Here is an 18,036-nt window from a genome sequence, read left to right on the forward strand (position 1 = left end):
TCCACGCTCCTGTCCACTTCCCTTTCTCCCTGCCTCAGGTGCCCCTCAGGGTTCTCAGCCTCCACTGAGAAGGCTTTGGCCTCTCTCATGTCTGAGCAAACAAAAAGGAACCCACGGCATTGGGTCTTGTGCACTCGCCAGCCTTCGAGGAGCTGGGAGCAGAAATGGGTTTTCCTGGCAAAGCTGACTGTGGACCTCCTGTGTGTCACCAGCAGCAGGCTGCCGAGCGGCCCCTGGGAACATCCCCCTGACGTCAGGCAGCAGCGAGAGTCCGGCCGAGTCCCTTCACTGCTCTTCTTCGGAAACAGCCGTTGCCAGCTCTCTTCGCGCCTTCCCCCCAGCTCGGTGGGGCTGCAGAAGGGCCGCGCAGGTGGAGGGGGAGAGACTATTTAGAGAGTGGCAGTGGAGGGTCGATGGGGCAGCAGAGGGACAGGACATCCCCACCTAGAACGTTGTCTCCTATTTAATTCACTTTCAAGCCCCAGCCCAGGAAGAAGGAAGTCTCACCCAGTGCTAATAGCCATCAACGCCCCTCTCTGATACTTGCTAATCTCCCTTTTTAATGAAGAGAGAGCAGACCTGAGGCTCCCAGGTAACTGTATCTAGTTAGAAACTAATGATATTTTTGTGCTCGTGTTGTGTTTATTTTCTGTTTCTATTTGTGACAAGTGATAATGGTGTTGGTTTGCAAACTGGCCGCCATACACAGAGGGCAAGGAGAGATGGAAGAAAGAGGCGGACTATTCCAGATTGGTGTGTGGCAGGTTTAATAAGCAGGGGAACTTTGCAAGATGAGTGGACCTCGGCGTCCGCCGGCCAGAATCTTACGAGTTTGTACAGAGGCCTTCGCTGGGTTCAGTCACGTATAGGGTCCAGATGGTCTCAGCAACACCTTACTCTCCAGGCCGTGTCTTTGAAAACGGCTCCCACTGCGGGAACGGTGGGCGGAATGTACATTTCAAGGAGAGGCCGGGGGAAGGGGCCTCCAATCACCAGGGCCAGCTTGCAGGTCAACCAGCGGTCACTTTCTCTCGATGACCTCCTCCAGCAAATGGCTTCTCATTTAAGATCGTGCTATAACACTGCCTTTTGCAAGGTATTTATTTAGGTGAAAAAGATAGGCAGTCCATTTGAAAAAAAGTCTTATCCAAGGTAGGGTCACAAGGATATGGTACATTTCCTAAAAGTGATATTTGAAAGACTGATTTTGGGGAAATAGTAGTTCTTCCACTTAGTATCAGTCTGATTTCTGGTAACTTCTCTGAGTCAGTTTTCTCATCTATAAAATGGGAATAATACTGCTTTCTAGGACTCTTGTGAAGATTTAATAATAAGAAGAAACTACAACTATCGTATGTTGAGCTTTTTCTACATGTCACGCCTGGAACTCTAATGCAAGCTTTGTGACTCCAAAAGCCATGAGCTTGACAAAGATGACATGTTGAGTAAAATGGGGTCAATGGGTGGTAACTGTTGTCATCACCATCATCATCACTTTAAAAGTGGAGGACTTTTTTATTAGCCATATCACTTCTCTGAGTCTCAGTTTCATCATCTCTAAAATGGGAATAATCTGTAAGAATGTGTAATAAAATGATGTTCTTGTGGTGATCAGTGCTAAGTGGCATGTAGGATCTCAATAAGCAGTGGCTATTTGTGGCCCCCCGGTGACCTGGAGCCAGAGCTCCTCGTCCTTGGGTAGTGTCAAAGTCCCAGATAGTCTTTCTCCAGATTTCCAATTTTTCCCTAAACCAGGCAGATTCTTGAAGATGTCTGCTTGAAGAATTGGACCCTCATGATCTCTTTCTGGTGGATTGAGAAATCTGTTGGCAGCTGTGATTCTTATTTCAAAGAATAAAACACATTTATGGGAAGATAGGAGATGGGAAAAAATTATTTAAGGATGGCACTGTTACTTGTTTTAATAAAAGTCATTCATTTTTTTATTTGAATTACAAAATTAGTACACAACCTCTGTAGAAAATTTGGAAAATACAGAACCCCTCTACCCAGCTGTGATTGTTAATATTTGGATATATTTCCTTTTTACTATTTTTTATAGCAGTTTAGAATGATTTACACAGTTACATCATACTATGGTGTGGTTTTCTAGTTTGCTTTTCATTTAATGTTTGACTGTAAGGATCGTCTGCGTCGTACAGAGTCTTTGTTGCTGATCTTAAATGGGCTTATAATAATCCATTGGGTGGTTCCCCATTGCTTCTTCAACCTCATCTGGTTACTGCCCTTCCCCCCTTACATTCCCGCCTCACTAGTCTTCTTGGCATTTCTCTAACATATCATGCTCATTTCTGCCTCAGGGCCTTTGCACTGCCTCTTCTTTCTACCCCTAAAGCTCTTTCCTGCTTCTTTTGTGGCCAGCTCCTTCTCACCTTTCATAACTCAGTTCCGATATCACATCCTCAGACAGAGCCCTCTCTGACTGCCCTAGATCCATAGCGACTCCTTCAACTTCTCTTGATCTCATCACCCAGTTTTATTTTCTCCTTAGAGGGGAAAAAAATCTTTATAATTTTATCGCTGAGAGTCTCTTATCTATTTGTTTACTTGTTGATTGTCTCAGTCCCTCAAGAGACTGTAAGCTCCGTGAGGACAGGCACCTTGTCTGTCTTGCTCATCATTGATTTTCTGGTGGCTGACACAGTGCCTGTCACATCGCAGGGGCTCAATAACTACGTGTTGAAGAAATGCATGGGTGGTTAGACGGTTGGGTGTGTGGCTGGGTGGGTAGCTGAATGGATAGGTAGGTGGGTGCCAGTGGGCAGTGGATGAGTAGATACACAGATACGTGGGTGGATAAATCCTACTTTTACTAACCATTCCCCAATCCACATTTAGAGCGTTCCTCCCCGTGATCATTTTAACTGCTTTCGGAAAGGGAACAATGCACATGGCAAGAAAGTAGGATAAAGGTGTCTCTTGGGAAACGTGAGTCCTGCCCAGGGACCGTGGCTCAGGGGCCCAGGCCTGGGCAATTATTCAGGCTCCTGCTGAGGGTGGGGACCGGAGGTCGGGAGGTGGCGAGACTCTCCGAGGTCCTCTTGGACGCCCACCCACGCCACACCCAGGCCCCCACCACCATACTTCTGCTCTGTCCCTGGCACAGTGGGCCGGAAGCAGTTCATGCGGTTCGAGTGGGCAAACCACGCGGCTGAGGCCCTGGGCTGTGAGTACGAGGAGCTGAACACGGCCACCTTCAAGCACCACCTGCGACAGATCATCGAGCAAGTGACGTGCGGGCCAGGCCGACGGGGCCCCGAGGACGAGGAGACCAGCTCAGGTACCACACGGCTGCCGTTCCGGGTGGGCAGGGGCCCCGCGGGGCCAGCCCTGGGGCACCCCAGCATTCTCTCACCTGTTCATCAGGGATTTAATGAGGTCATACTATATGTGGACCTCCTAGGTGCAAGGGAAGCCCCTGTGGGTGGAAACGGGCGTGGTTCCTCCCTGCACGGGTGCTTTTGTGGTCAAGTAGTTGGCTCTGTCCAGCCATCACGAAGGCTGCTGAGACCCGGCAGGGGGCGCTGTGCTGCAGAGAGGGGACATCGTAGGCAGTGTCAAGGGACCAACCCTTTTCCTTTGGATATTGTGTTTGCTGGGCCTCTGCTCTGTAGCGGGAATACTGACCTTCCAGTTTGAGGGACAGAAATAAGGCTGGGATGGCTGGAGCGGCTAGGAGCATAGTAGGAGAGGAGATTGGAGAGCGAGGTGGGGCTCAGCTCATGGAAATGTCTGTAAACGAGATGAGAAGCCATGGAGGGGCATAAGCAGGGGAATGGCATGATTTGACTTATTCTTCGTGAAGCTCAGCCTGGAGGAAGACTGGGGAATGAGTGGGGGAAGGGAGACCATTTAGTAACCTGTACACGTCACCCTGGTGAGATGATGGCGGCGGGACAAGGGACGCGGTGGTAGAGATGGGACGAGGGGGACACGTTCAATGTCTAGTTTACAAACAGAGATGATGGCGTGGGCCCTGGGGGAAGGCGAGGGACCAGGTCGGCTTCTAGGGTTTGGGCCTGAGCAGCTGGAGGAATGGGTGCTTTGAACTGCACGTGCTGGAGTGGGGTCTGCTGGGTCCTGCGCCTGCAGCCTCTGCCGGCCAGACGCTTGGCTGCAGAGGTGAGGGCAGAGGGATCACGTGGAGCCCAGGGGTCTCCGGGAACTCTCTAAGAGGAGCTCTCCTGGAGACCGCAGAGCCTGGGAGTAGTGTTTTGGGGGCACATCTCTCAGAGGCCCCTTGGATCCTGGGAGCTGCTCCACATTCCAGGGACTACGGCTTGGTGGCTGATGTCATTGGGACTCCACTGGCCTTCCAGGTCCAGGTGTGAGCTGTATTCTGCTGTGGTTACCCCTCCTCTCTGACACACACACACACACACACACACACACACACACACAGACATGCATATACAGATACGTACATGTGCACAACCACACACATGTGCAAGACGCGTGGCACACACACGAACATATATGTGAACAGACACACACCACACACGTGCACAGACACATGCACACAAGGCACATATGTGCACATGCATTCACAGGCACAAACACCAAACGTGCCCATGGATGCACACCACACATGCACAGACACATACATACGCCACACACATTCACAAACATGTTCAAGACACATACCACCTATGTGTATACAGATACAGACCCCACACCAATGTACACAGACACCGCGCACACACAAGCACAGACACGTGCACACACCACTTTGTGAGGCTGAGTCAACCTCTCAGGCCAAGGTCTCAAGGGTAGATGTTAAGCAGGCAGGGGACCAGCAGAGATGCTGGGAGGCTGTGGGTTGCCTAGCAACGGCCCAGGTTGGGGGTGGAATTAAAGGAGGGATGGGAAATGCTTTGGGGCTGCAGCAGGCTGCCTGGAATGTACCAGCACAACTATTTCTCTAGGCACTAGTGCATGCAGATTTGGAAATTGTGTTTCCAGTTCTGGGGATGGAAACCTAAGAGTCAGGATTTGTGATCTGACTTCCCCCACTCCTCACCCCACTTTATTCAATGCATCCTCATCAAGCCTGGCTATTTTAATGGGACCAATGAATGCGTGTGTATGTGTTTAAACAAAATTGAGACCACAACTATAACAAGAGTTGTCTAAGCTTTTTTATTCCTCCTAAGATTATAGGTGGGCGCTTTTCCATCTCACTCGGCATTCTTCTCTACCTGACTTTCAGCATTCCATTATACGGAGGACTGCAAATTATCTAACCATTTGCTATTGCTGGATATTCGAGTTGTCTCGAAAAAGTGATTTTCGCCCAATTTAATCAACAATCGGGAGAACATATGTCCCCAGAAATCTTTGTTTGTCTGAATATTTTATTAGAATAAAAGCCTAAGAGTGAAATTATTAAGTCCAAGTATACGAACGTTTGATGGCTTTTGATATAAAATTGCCAAATTTCACTCCAGGAAGAGGGAACAGCAGACATTTGCTGAGTCCCCACTACCTGTCAGGCCCTGGAGATTCGAGAGCCAAGAAACCCAGAGACCGTCCCCATCCCCAGGGCACTGCCAGCCTGGGGTGGGGGACATAGTTAATAAAATAACCAGTAAAGATCCGCTGTGGTCAGTGCTATAAAAGTGGGGTAGATTTGTTCTTCTGTGTCTGGCTTTGTTCACCTAGCATAATGTCCTCCAAGTTCATCCATGTTGTAGTGAATGGCAGGATTTCTTCTTTTTTGCAGCTGAATAATGTACTACACGATCCTGCTTATATTAGGAATCTAAAGTAGTCCAGCTCATAGAGGCAGAGAGTGAATGGCGGTTACCGGGTGTTGGAGGGCTGGGGATACGGGAGATATTGATCAAAGTTACATGGTTTCGTTCATGTGAGATGAGTGAGTCCCAGAGAGCAGATGAATCAGTAGATGGATAAGCTGATCGGTAGATGAATCAGTTTACTGTACAGCATAGTCCCTACAGTTAACAAAACTGTATTGCATACTTCAACATTTCTTAAGAGGGTTGATCTTTTATTCAATGTTCTTATCATAAACATACACACACGAACAGGGAGAGGGGAGACTTTTGGAGGTGATGGTTATATCATGGCATTGTCTATAGCGACATATAGTTATCTTCAGACTCAGCAGAATGTGTACATTAAGTAGATAGGTACAGCTTTTTGTATGTCCACAATACCTCAATAAAAATTTAATTAATTAAAAAGAAGAAGCAAGGTAGAGCTGAGAATAGGCCCAGTGGGGTGGTGGTCAAGGCAGGCTTCCCTGAGGAGGTGACATTGGGCTGGGCGCTGAAGGATGAGCAGGAGAGCATGTTGGAGACAAGTGAGAGCCAGGTTACTCAGGATCCTGTGGGTCCTGATAAGACACTGTTCTTGGTCCTAAGAACATGGGTACGTCATTTCAGCAGTGGGGGGATGTGTGTGAGGGAGGGGGCTCTCTGAGGCCGGTGGTGAGCCTCTGCAGTGATGTCCTTGGTCCCTTCCCTCTTTCTCGCTCCAGGCCTCAAGATGACGGGTGCGGAGTGTGTGGAGGGAATGGCCTCGGGCCTGTACCAGGAGCTCTTCGCCGCCGTGGTCTCCCTCATCAACAGGTAACGGCAGCCTCTTCCCCGGCACAAGGCAGCTCTTTGCAGGCACATGAAGGAGTCCAAACGTGGGCAGTCTAGCAGAGTGGGGTTTTTTGAGCCAGAGAGTGGGTTTTTGAACCAGATGGTGCTGGGTTTAAATTCCGCCTTGGGCACCCAAGGCAATCGGTTCATCCCTCTGACCTCCCCTTCTGGATCTGTAAAATAGCTCTCTCCTCCAGCATCGCTGCAAGGACTAAAAGAAATCGTGTGTGTAAATAACTCTTTCTAATCAATCATAAAATACCAATAGTACAAGCTAACGATTTGGGGGCACCTACTCAGGGCTAGGGCCTGCACTCACTGTGTGACCAGACTTGTATCATTTAATAGTCACATCAACCCATTTTACAAATGAGGTGACTAGGGCACGGAGAGGTGGAGCTGGGATGCGAATGCCCTGCTGTACTCCCACCTTGTATCTTCAAGTTTCCCTGAATAACCCATCACGTTGCTCTCATTCATTTATTTTTCTAAAATTTCCTACTGGGAATGGGAAGCAACCAGGGTAGATTTTGGAGAGGGCCGGGACGTGTCTCTAAAATGTGTCTGCGGGGCTGCCGGCGCTGGAGCCTTTGTTTCTATCAACATGAATGATGCTCCGAGCCCGCCCTTGGAAATCTTAAAGCAGTTCCAGTGGGGCCGACCCCAAGCCCAGGCAAGGGCTTCCCCCTCCTCTGGGGAAGCAGGAGGCATGATTAGGCTTCCGACAAGCTGCTAAGGGGGTGAGGCCGTGCGTAGCAGCAGAGCAGCCGGGGTTCCCCAGCGTCACCGCGGATGCAGAATCAGCTCCTGCTCTCGCTGCTGGGGTAATTGCCATCCAGACCAGACACATTCTCTAGAAACCGAGGGGGTCTCGCGTGCTTAGAGGAGGGAGTACCAGAGGTGGAAATGAGCTGCTGGCGGGCGAGGCTGTCTCAGCAGCAGGGCTGCTGCCGCACGGTTTGGTCCCTGAGCCCGCATCCGTGAAATGAGTGTATTGATGATAACGGTACCCGCTACTCCATCATTCACAGGCACCCAGTAGGTGTCTGGCTTTCTGAACATGAACTGACTTAATCTTCATGCGTGTCTATGTGGTGGCTAATCTTGGCCCCATTTTACAGATGGAAAACCTTAGTAAGTAACGGAGAAGAGCTCAGGTTCAGCTAAGGGCCCTCCAAAGCCTGTAGCTGATCCTGCTGATGATGATAACCTCAGGTAGCATTCCTGAGCACTTACCACGCGGCCGGCCTCGTGTTCAGAGCACGGATGCCTTATCACATCCAACCTCTCAACCGTCCTTGAGCTGGCTCCACCATTAACCCTTCCATGGCTGAGGCTCAGAGAGGTCAGGCAACTCTCCCGGGACACACAGCCCCTTGTGGCAGAGCGAGGGTTAGAGCCCACATGGGACTATCTCCAAAGTTGCTTAACTCCTGCATTTTGATGCGAATAATCCCTGCTTTGTCCACTCTGACAGATTCATCAAGGGGATCCAAGGAGGTGACGGACTGAAAGAACTTTGTAAACTGAGGCACTGAACAAAATTGTTTTTTATTGTAATGAGTTACTTAGACAGAAAAGGAGGCTCTAGTCCTAACTTTATAGCTAATTTGCCGTATGACCTTAAACAAGTCATTTCCGCACCCTGGGCCCGGTGGAAGGAGATTTCCTGAAGGCCTGCTGAGCCCATAGGAGGCACTTTCCACACTTCAACTCCTCTGATTCTTGCCGTAGCCCCTGGGATTATCCTACTCATCTCTACTATCATTTAATGGCTGGGGAAACCCATGCTCAGGGAGGTTAAGTCACTTGTCCAAGGTCACAGAGCCTGTAAGTGGGGAGCCTGATTTGGAAGCTAGATCTGCTGAATCCCCAAACCCACCTGGCATGCTGCCGCGTCTTCTCCGTCTCTGTGATGGGGGAGTGGGAGGCTGGGACCCGTGGGGCTCTAAGGTTCCGTGTCGTCTCAGGGCGTTTCTCCTCTCCCCTCAGGTCCTTCTCCTCCCACCACCTCTCCATGGCCTCCATCATGGTGGTGGACCCTCCCGGCTTTCAAAACCCCCGGCACCAGGGCAAGGACCGGGCCGCCACCTTCGAGGAGCTGTGTCACAATTACGCTCACGAGCGCCTGCAGCTGCTCTGCTACCAGCGGACCTTCGTCTCCACGCTGGAGCGATACCGGGAGGTATGGCCGGGCCGAGCGGGGCCTTCACCAGGGCTCAGCGGCAGGTGGGGGGCCAGACAGGGCCGGCGGGGAGTCCGGTCCTCCGATCACCTTTGGCTTCTTCCTGTTTGGCTCACGGCAGAACAAAACCGCAATTCCAGGCTTGGCTCCCCAGGCCTCTGCTGCTCGCCCATCTGCAGCCCAGCCTCCATCCACGGCCCCTGCACCCTACAGCCCAGAAACGCCAGGGGACGTGGGGCTCCCCGGGCCTCGCTCCCACAGCTGTCCCTTCTTCCGGATGACCTGTCCCTCCACGCCACTTCACCCGAGCTGAAGCCTCCTTTAGCCATTAGCCTGCATCTTCCCCAGTGTGGAAAGCGCTTCAAGCTCTGTCTTGGGTGAAGACAGTGGGTTTGCACGCCCTTTGGATCAGACTGTGGTGGTATCTAAGACGGCTGAAGATGCAGTGCCGCTTCTAGGAACTCTGTGTTTCTCTAGGAGACGTACGCATTCCTGTCAGCCCTTCTTTTCTCATCAAAAAAAAGAAAGTTTAGGGGCCGGCCTGGTGGCATAGTGGTTAAGTTCCCGCGCTTCACTTCGGCGGCCTGGGATTCGCAGATTTGGATCCTGGGCGCGGACTTACACACCACTCATCAAGCCATGCTGTGGCAGCATCCCATGTAAAAAATAGAGGAAGATGGGCACGGATGTTAACCCAGGACCAATCTTCCTCAGCAAAAAAAAAAAAAGAAATTGAAATATAACATTTAAAGTGCATCAATCAGAAGTGTACGGCTCAATGAATTTATCCAGACGAACATAATAGTGCATCCACTGTCCAGGTAAAAGGTAGACCATTGCCAGCCCCCCCAGATGCCCCCTCATGTCTACTCTCTCCTTCCTCCCTGAAGGGGACCCTTGACTCCAGCAAGTGCTAATGGCTAAATGTTGGAAATGACCAAGTTGCTCATCAGTAGGACAATGGGTACTGAGATTATGGCCATTTCTTTGGTTGGAGCCCGCACAGCAATCAACATGAAAACATCAACATGGATAATTCTCAAAGAAATGACGTTGACGAGACCTAGGGTCTGACTCTAATAACTCTCACTCTTTGGCTGTTGGGCCTTAGGAAAGTCGCTCACCCTCTCTGATCCTCAATTTCTTCACATGTAAAATAGAACTAGCAATACTCCTGTATCAGTTACATTTGCCACATTAATGCTACATAATAAACTACTCCAAAGCATAGTGGCTTATAAAATAACCTTCTGTTATTGCTCACAAGTCTCTGGGTGGCCTGGGTCGCTCTTCTGGTCTTGGCTGGGAGAGCTCTTGTGCCTGAGGTCAGAGGCAGGTCGGGTGGGTGGCTCTGATGGTCTGGGCCCAGCTCTCATGTGTCTGGGGGTCAGCTGGCCATGAGCTGATCCAGGCAGGCCTTGGCTGGGACACCTCGTCTGTGCTCCAGGAATGCCCCCTCCTCCAGCAGGCCAGCCCAGGCTGTTCTCATGGTGCTGGGCAGGGTCCCAGGAGAGGGAGCAGAAGCGTGCGGGGCCCCTCGAGGTCTAGACTTGGAACTGGCCTTGTCACTTCTGCTGTATTCAATTGGTTACAGCAAGTCCAGGGCCAAGCCCTGACTCGAGGGTGGGCAATACGTTCCACTTGATGGGAGAAGCTGCAACATTTCTGTGCAAAGAGCATGGCTACAGGGAAGGGGAGAGAATGGGGTTATGTTTAGAATCATTTTTACTATGCTGCCTGAAGGGGCTGTTTGAGCATTTAATGCAGTAGAATAGAATCTACCTAACCTGTATTAGGCATTCGATGTATGGTAGCAGCTACTATATTTTTTCCGTAATATTTCACTTATTTCTGATTATCAAAGCAATACCTGTTCTTTATTAAAAAATCTGGAAAGTACATATAAGTGTCAAGAAGCAGAAAACACCATCTCCTTTAGCCTTACCGTCCAGAGGCCACCACTGTTACTGCTCTCTGTTTTATATGAGCCATTTCTCCAGATATCGTCTCCTCTGTAGATATCTGATCCTCTGTCCACATGGTTTTGCTGCCTGCTGTTTTCCCCAGAGCGTTCTGTTATCCACATTTTCTCCCTCCACATACAGCTCTTAGTAAACATGCGTTTCAGTGGTTATGTCTGATTCAATCTCGTCTCTCCTTGGCTATCTGGGTGATTTCCACGATGAAGCCATTATAAACAACACCGTGATGGACATCTTTGTGCAGAGCATGGTCTGGACATTTCTCGTTACTTTTCTATGGCAATTATTATTATCTACAGTCTATGCTTGCTCCCACTAGCACCCAGCACATATTAGGTCTTCAGTAAATATTAGAAAAGTCTGGACTGAATTATCAGTTCCTGATAAAGCTCTCCCCATGGTCGCTGACAGCCCTACAGGCTGAACCATGTCAGCATGTTGTTGGACTGTGGGTCTGCAACCCTTCTTCTCAGATAAAGGCTAAGGGCGATGACACAAACAAACAATTCGATTAAAAAATGGGCAAAGGACTTGAATAGATATTTCTCCAAGAATGATAAACGTGTGGCCGATAAGAAAATGAAAAGATGCTCAGTATCGCTGATCATTAGGGAAATGCAAATCAAAACAATGAGATGCCACTTCACACCCATCAGCATGGTTATTATATAAAAAAAAACAAACAAACCAAAAAACAGAAAATAACAAGTGTTGGTGGGGATGTGGAGAAATTGTAGCCCTTGTGCCTTGCTGGTGGGAATGTAAAATAATACATCCACTGTGGAAAAAACAGTATGATGTTTTCTCAAAGAATTAAAAATAGGATTACCATGTGATACAGCAGTCCCACTTCTGGGTATATACCCAAAAGAACTGACAGCAAGGCCTTGAAGAGATATGTGTCCATCCATGTTCAAAGCAGTGTTATTCACAGGAGCCAAAAGGTGGAAGCAACCCAAGCATCCATCACAGGTGAATGGATAAACAAATGTGATCTATCCACATAATGGAATATTATTCAGCCTTAAAAAAGAAGGAAATTCTGACACATGCTACAACATGCATGAACTTTGAAGACGTGCCCAGTGAAATAAGCCAGTAACAAAGAGACAAATTCTGTACGATTTTGCTCATATGAGGCACCTAGAGTCGTCAAATTCATAGAGACAGAAAGTAGAATGGTGGTTGCCAGGGGCAGGGAGGAGAGGGAAACAGGGGGTTGTTTAATGGGGACAGAGTTTCAGTTTTGCAAGATACTAAAAGTTCTGGAGATGGATGGTGGTGATGGTTGCACAACATTGTGGATGTACTAATGCCACTGAACTGTATGCTTAAAAATGGTAAAATGGTAAGCTTTACGTTATGCATATTTATCACAATTTTAAAAAATGGTTAAAAGAGAAAAGGCTAAGGAGTGACGAAAGTCCTCACTTCCCTTTCCTCCTCCAGAAGTTTTCTCCCCGTTCAGCTCATGGCAAGAACTAACGTTGAACTTCTGTGACTTTCCAGGAGGGTGTCCCTGTGCACTTTGACCTCCCGGAGCGATCCCCGGGGACCACGGTGGCCGTGCTGGATCAGAGTCCCTCCCAGGTAACACGGGGCCCAGCTCTCACCAAGGCTCTCAGACACCGAGAGGACTTTGTATTGAAATACCAGCAGACTTGAGCCTTTGAGCTACTAGTTCTCGACGCTGTCTGCACCTAGACTCACCCAGAGATTGTTAAAAAAGCTCACGCCTGGGACCCACTCCCAGATCCTGTGTTGACTGGTCTACGCGTGGCCTGGGCAACGAATATTTAAATCCCCTCCATTGAGACCCGCTGCTCTGCTCTGTCTGAGTCTGCGTCTTAGGATGCTCTCACACAGGGAGCCTGTGGTCTGAGATGGGGGGCGTGCAGGACCAGTGCCCAGTGGTCTTCAGCCACTCTTGCCTGGAAAGCTCGGGTGTTCAGATGAGGATGCTGTGCCCAGCAGAGACTCGGAGAATCGGGGTCCCTGTGGGATGGAGAAGGGAGCAGTGTTGGGTCCAGGCCCCTGACCTCCCTTGGGGGGCAGATAGGCTTCAGTTTGGGGCATACCTGAGTCTTTACCCGCTTTTTCCATACCAAGAACACACTTTGCTGACCCCAGACCTGCACTTCTGCTCACTCCTCTCCCAGAACTGCCCTGGGCCATTTCACTCCACTTGCTAAGCTCCGATCCAGTCTCGGTGACCTTGGGCACGTTGCTCCACCTCTCCCAGCCTCAGTTTTCTCATCTCCGAAATGGGACTGATCGTACCCCCCGGAGTTGTCGTGAATGTGCACGGGATCTGGCACGTAAAGCGCCTGGCAGGTGCTTGGCACATAGTAGGCCCCGCAGGTTGCGTTTCTCCTGCATTTGATAGTACAGGCTGCTCCATCCTCGTCCCTTGTCTCCTGTCGCCTGGGCGTGGGTGAACCCGGGGCTTCTCTTGGCTCACGGCGGGCCGTAGCTGCCCCTGCAAAGCTCCCTCGTCCGTGAGCCCTGCCAGCTGTTCCCTGCCTGTGCTGTCTGTCGGCACCTCTTGGGCTGGTGCCCCCTCCCTGGAAGGGTCCTGAAGAGGTGACCCAGGCGGCATGAGGAGGGAGGGTCCCTGCTGTGCCCAGGATGGGCAGTGGCTGGGAACGGCTACCTCCTGAGGGTGGGCTGCTTGTCGATTTTGACCCCAATAAAGAAGGCCAAGGTGAAGGTTCAGGACACCTGGGATCCAGCTCCAGTTCTGGTCCCGTGCCTCTCCTATGACCCTGGACGTGTCCTTCTATTCTCTGGGCCTCTGAGGGGGTGGACCAATATTTCCGAGTTAGGGGGACCACCTGTCCTGGTTTGCCTGTGACCTCCTGGCTTTAGCATGGAAACCCTCATGTCCTGGGAAGGCCCTTGTCCCGGGAACCCTGGGACGGCTGGTCACCGTACGCATCTCATTCCCCCCATAGCCACTCGGTGCCATTTTTTGCTGTGCCAACTCATTGTGGGCCCTTCAACAAGCCCCTTAGACACCTCAGGCCTCTCTGTTTCCCATCTGCAAAACCACAGGGTTTTGGTCTCTGACCATTTTAAACCTAGCTCGTGGCTAGATTTAAAATTCCACGTCTGTGCTATTAAACCAAGTTCACCCTCTCCTCTAAAATATTCTCTGGGCATGTTGTTTTTCCCCTTAAGATTTTAGTTTGAAAAAACAAAGACTTCCAAGAGGAAGTAATGCAGACAGAATTAATCCTGTCGTGTTCGGCTGTGCCCAAATATACACAGCAGCCGGTGTGTATCTAGAAATGTGTAATTTACAGTACGTTCCCTTGTTAAATCCTCCCTACGGCCCTCTGAGGAAGGTTTTGCCAGTCTCCGTTTTGCCTAAGAGGAAATGAGGCTCAGAGAGGTGCAGTAAGTTACCCAAGGTCACACAGGAGGTGAGGACAGAGGCAGGATTCAGACCTCTTGTAACGGAGAGGTTGTTAGTTTTGTGGTTTCAACACTGAGATTCTGGGGGTGAGTGGGAGCATCGATCCCGGCTGGTGCATCTGCGTCATAATACCTGGGACTCAGATCCCCCAACTCCCTTAGGTGGGAAGAGAAGCCCAGGACTGGCGTCTGTCAGGGATCAGGGCTCCTCGGTGTATCCTTGATCTCCCACCAGGTCCGCTCACCAGCCGGAGGAGGCGCTGAGGACGCCAGGGGCCTTTTCTGGGTCCTGGACGAGGAGGTCCGGGTGGAGGGCTCCAGTGACAGTGTGGTGCTCGAGCGTCTCTGTGCGGCCTTTGAGAAGAAGGGAGCCGGGGCCGAAGGTAAGGGACTAAGGGGGAGAAGGATGCCGAGTCCACCCTGGGAGGAATCTGTCCTTGTCAGCTGCAGGAAAAGCCCTGACAAGGTCTACACGGTGGGGGGGTGGGCTCTGAGTGCAGAAATGTCTGCGCGTGTGCCCGTGTGTGCTTTCATTCATTTCTGTGTTCATTCATTCACTTCATTCACGTATTCAACAAATGTATTTAGCAGCTACTGTGTGCTGGGTACCGTGCTATACGGGGTGAACCAGCCTGACGTGGCCCATGTCCTCGTAGGGGAGAGGAAGGGGGAAGAGGCCATGCAGAAGCTAACAGATAAGCACATACGTGTACAGTGGGGTGAGCCAGAGATGACAGACTATGGCGCTTGACGTTGTGCATCAGGCAGACTTAATTTCTCCGGGAGCCAGGGGGCTCTCAGGGGGAGATGCACGCAAGTAATTCCGACAGACAAGAAGGAGCACGGTGCAGGACAAGAGGGGAGATGTTGTCTGGGCTCAGACTGCAGAGGCCCTTGCGAACCATGGAAAAAACATTGGTCTTAAACCCAGAGCAATGAGAAAGATCCTAGGTAGTGGGAAATATGGTCAGATTCATGTTCTGGAAAGTTCATCCAGGCTGCAGTGTGGAGATGCGATGGGAAGGTGGGAGAGGACCTGGCCTGCCCCTGGAGGTGGGCAGACTCTGAAAGTATTTAGCAGGTGGAATCGACAGCACTTAGAGATGGATTGGGTTGGTGGGAAGGAGAAGGGAGAGGGGAAAGGGAGACATTGAGCCGGAACAAGACCAGAGACCATGGGATCTGGCATCAGCCAGTCCCAAGTTCAAGTCCGACTGTTCATCAATGCGATGCTGAGCAGACCTTGCATAGTCTCAGGCGGTGTGCTTGAACAGCGGGGATGGGGATCCGATTCACCAGAATTTCCCCTTCAATGAATGGGTGAGAGGATGGACGTGGGGGCTCTGTTATCTGTGTTGCAAGTGTTATTGATGAGGTGAGGCTGTTGATGGCGATGAAGACTATTCTCCTTGTCCTTCAAGGAGGCAGAGGGATGCTGGCTGTACTCCACGCAGGACCCCGTGCACAGACATTAGTGTAGATTGTCTAGTAGAATTCTGTCACGTATTTGGAGGTCGATATTCTTACCCCCAAAAGGAGGAAACTGAGCTGCAGAGAGATGCTTTCAACATGCTTGTCCAAGACGCGCCTGAGGGTAAGTGTCAGAAGGCAGATTCACAACACGCTGGGTCTGGATCTAACCTCTTACGATCCCCACTCCAGCGGGTACCCTCAGGCATTCACAGAGGCAAGTACACCTTGAGATCTTGTAGGTCCCAGCGGGCCTGGCGGGCAGGACGTGGGCTCATTCATTCAACAAGTATTTATGGAGCACTCAATATGTGGCAGCCACTGGCCTAGGCCAGGAGATACATCCCTGACCAAAGCAAATGTCTCCATCCCCACGGGACTGACGTTCCAGAAGAGGAGATGGATAAGACGAGTGAATCTGGAAAAGGGAGATCGAGGACCACAATTCTGGTTGAGGTCATCAAGGTCACTATTGAGAGTTGGCAGAGAAGATGGGCAAGAACTCAGCCCTGGAACATTCCAATGTCAAGGGCCCGGGGACAAGATGAGTGACCACAAGGGAGACTGAGGAGGAGCAGCCAGGGAGGTGGGAGGGAAGCCTGGGGGATGTGGCCCTGGAAGCCGTGGGAGGAGGGAGGGACCGGCTGAATTAAATGCTGCTGAAGGCTCAAGTGAGGCATGGCTCAGGAACGGCCGTTGATTTGACCGATGGGGCTCACTGGAGACGGAGACAAGTGCCATTTCAATGAAGTGTTTGGTGTGACCCTGTAACTGGAGTGGTTTATGAGAAATCGCAAGAAAAGTTGGAGAAAGATATACGACAACTCTCAGTACTATTGTCCACTGGGCTGGCGACGGCAGAGTCCTCCACTCTGAGGGGACCAACCGGGTCCTCTGTCCGGGACATTCATGGAGCATTCCTGTGCTTGAATCAGGACACGAGTTTCTAAGCGGCAGCAGCAGTATCTAATGGTTCCAGCAGCCCTCGTTGGACCCAGCTCAGAGCTCTAACACCCAAATTGCCCCCAGAGAGCTTGGCTCTGCTGGTGACTGGCCCCGGAGCAAGCTTCTCCACTAGGTATGGGAGGGGCGGTGCCTGGGGCCCATGGTGCTTTTAGGGGCCCACGAAAATGTTTCCATTTCTGTTAAAAGCAGAAGAAAAAAATGAACTTTGAGGTCAAATACAGTGTTTTAATATATATATGTTACGGGCTGAATTGTATCCCCCCCCAAATTTGTATGTTGACGTCCTAACCCCCAGCACCTCGGGATGTGACTGTATTTGAAGACAAGGGTCGTTAAGGTTAACTGAGGTCATTGGGGTAGGTCCTAATCTAATGGGACTGGTGTCCTTGTAAGAAGAGGTGAGGACACAGACATGGACGGGGGAAGGACACGGGGAGAAGGCAGCTGTCTATAAGCCAAGGAGAGAGGCCTCGGAATGAAGCCACCCCTGCCGACACCTTGATGTTGGACTTCCAGCCTCTGGAACTGTGAGAGAATACATTTCTGTTGTTTAAGCCCCCATGGTACTTTGTTATGGGAGCAAACAAATACAGTATACTTATGTATTATTAATATGAATCTGTTTTTATATCAACACAGTGAGGAAATATAATTTTTAATATTTTTTTTTAATGGAGGAAGGGGCCCGCAAAAGCAAAAGTGTCTAGGGCCCAGGAAAGTCATAATGTGGCCCTGCATGGCCCTCGCCCTGCAGGAGTCCTGGTGCTCAACTCGACCTTGACAATGATGCCTCTGTTCTCTGAAGGTCACATCTGTTCTCTGAAGTACGTCCGCCCCTTTACCAGCCGGTGAATGAGGATGGGGGAGCAGAGGAAACTGCTGTTTGTGGAGCTCTTAGCCCAAGCCAGGCATCGTGGGCTCTGCTACGCCCCCTACAGTGGGGTACCTGAGGCCTCTGGCCAGGCGGCTGACCAGGGCTCTGTAGGCGCCGAGAGCAGAGCTGGCCCTGCACCCGGGAGGCCTCCCTGCAAAGGCCAGGCAGACCCACGACCCCTCTCCAGGCTGTGAAAGTGGCCCCTGTCCTCTGGAAATGACTTCAGGGCCCAGGAATGGAGGTTTCTGGGGGGTGGTGGAGGAGGAGAAACCTCACCCGGATCCCCAGGAAGCCGGGAGCAGAGCCGTGGAAAGCCCAGGCTTTGGACCCCAGAGACCTGCCTGGGATCCCGCTCCATGGCTTCATTGCAATGCAGGTGACTTCTGGGAAGCCACCTCCCCGTCTGTAAAATGGCAATAATGGTCACACCCACCTCAGGGGCCGGTGCGAGGACGGAAGAGCTAACGTGTGCCAGGAAGCGTTTAGACATCCTTCTCAGACAGAGTAATT

General features: G+C 50.8%; 1 protein-coding gene across 1 annotated transcript in view; it reads left to right on the top strand.

Annotated features, from left to right (window-relative positions):
• The window catches only part of MYO18B (myosin XVIIIB), a 230,162-nt gene that overhangs the window by 51,770 nt on the left and 160,356 nt on the right, over window positions 1-18,036 (top strand). The window contains exons 12-16 of the mRNA XM_058532289.1: window positions 3,128-3,301; window positions 6,524-6,614; window positions 8,625-8,817; window positions 12,309-12,389; window positions 14,452-14,599. Coding sequence (XP_058388272.1) covers window positions 3,128-3,301; window positions 6,524-6,614; window positions 8,625-8,817; window positions 12,309-12,389; window positions 14,452-14,599 — 687 coding nt within the window. The remainder of the gene's footprint in view (window positions 1-3,127; window positions 3,302-6,523; window positions 6,615-8,624; window positions 8,818-12,308; window positions 12,390-14,451; window positions 14,600-18,036) is intronic.

The sequence above is a fragment of the Diceros bicornis genome, chromosome 35 (assembly GCF_020826845.1).
Source record: "Diceros bicornis minor isolate mBicDic1 chromosome 35, mDicBic1.mat.cur, whole genome shotgun sequence".
Taxonomy (NCBI): Eukaryota; Metazoa; Chordata; class Mammalia; order Perissodactyla; family Rhinocerotidae; genus Diceros; species Diceros bicornis.